The following is a 1,345-nucleotide window of genomic DNA, read 5'->3' as shown; positions in this document are numbered from 1 at the left end:
CTCCTGGGTCTGAGGGAGGAGGGGCTGGGCCTGGGCTCCCGGGTCTGAGGGAGGAGGGGCTGGGGCCTGGGCTTCTGGGTCTAAGGGAGGAGGAGGGGCCTGGACTACTGGGTCTGAGGGAGGAGGGGCTGGGGTCAGGACTCGTGGGTCTGAGGGAGCAGGGGCTGGGGCCTGGACTCCTGGGTCTGAGGGAGGAGGGGCTGGGGCCTGAGTGGAGAGACGAGGGCCTGGGCAGCTGACGAAGTCCATCCCACCGTGAAGGCCATCATTTGTGCCGCATCGTTTCCTCAATCCAGCTTCGGTACTTGCACAGGTTGGTGTAGACACCAGGGTAGCCAGGCAGGGCGCAGCGCTCCATTCCCCAAGACACAAGGCCCTGGAGCTGTCCTCTGCACACCAGGGGTCCCCCAGAGTCACCCTGAGGGGGAGGAACAGAGATAGAGACACCGATGGACAGGTGGCTAGAGCCACGGCACAGAGAACCCAAGAAGCAGAGATAGTCAGGGAGACAGGAAGAGACTCTGGGGTGGACAGTTAGGGACACAGTCCTGCCCCAGCTCTGAGGTCTCAGTCCCAGAGGTCAGGGCACTTCCTTCCCCCTCCACTGGGTCTGGCTCTGTCTCTGTGTGCACCTGCCTGTCCCTTGAGTCTCACCGGGCCCCTCTCTGTTCGCTCCATCTGTAGAACGCTTGTGTGTCTCTCTTTTTCTATTTCCCCGTCTCTGCCTCTCTCAAGCATGCATTCAGATTTCTAGAAGCCTCAGCACAGCCTTTCCCAGACCCATATGAGCAGATGCCACTCTGCGATCTTTCCCCAACCTGCCTCATCCTACTCCACCAACTACCCTAAGAGGCTTATCCCCAACTGACAGACGAGGAAACTGAGGCATGAATGCTTTGAGTCCATTACCCAGGGGGCACAGGGTTAGGAAGCAGGGTAGCCTGGCTATCGGAATCTCTCCGTCCCTGCGGCTCACTCTCTTTTGAAGACCTCTGCAGAATTCCACGCTCCTGACATCGTCTGCCTAAATCCCAGTCCCACATAATCCCTCCCCCAGCTCCCATCCTGAGCCTTACCTGACAAGAGTCCTTCCCGCCCTGGGGAGCTCCTGCGCAGACCATGCCAGGCGCGATGGCCTTAGAATAGGCCTTCTGGCACACCTCATCCGGTGAGATGCTGATGTTCACGCATTGCAGAGAGGCGGGGTACCTGGCTGGGGGAGCACTGCAGGATTATGACTGGGTCTACCCTCCCATAAGACCCAAGTGTCCGGGCCCCCAGCCCCTCCTCCCTCAGACCCAGGAGTCCAGGCCCAGCCCCTCCTCCCTCAGACCCAGGAGTCCAG

The 1,345-nt window shown here is 60.4% G+C and overlaps 1 protein-coding gene across 1 annotated transcript in view; it reads right to left on the bottom strand.

Moving 5' to 3' along the window:
- Positions 1-253: 253 nt before the first annotated feature.
- Positions 254-1,345, bottom strand: part of KLK14 (kallikrein-related peptidase 14) — a 5,489-nt gene continuing 4,397 nt past the window's right edge. The window contains exons 4-5 of the mRNA XM_011966053.1: positions 1,077-1,224; positions 254-418 (exon numbers count right to left, since the gene is read on the bottom strand). Coding sequence (XP_011821443.1) covers positions 266-418; positions 1,077-1,224 — 301 coding nt within the window. The 3' untranslated portion in view covers positions 254-265. The remainder of the gene's footprint in view (positions 419-1,076; positions 1,225-1,345) is intronic.

This window comes from Mandrillus leucophaeus, unplaced genomic scaffold, assembly GCF_000951045.1.
Source record: "Mandrillus leucophaeus isolate KB7577 unplaced genomic scaffold, Mleu.le_1.0 Scaffold74, whole genome shotgun sequence".
Classification (NCBI taxonomy): domain Eukaryota; kingdom Metazoa; phylum Chordata; class Mammalia; order Primates; family Cercopithecidae; genus Mandrillus; species Mandrillus leucophaeus.
The sequence above is the reverse complement of the archived record's forward strand: the minus strand, read 5'-3'. Positions and strand labels throughout refer to the sequence as shown.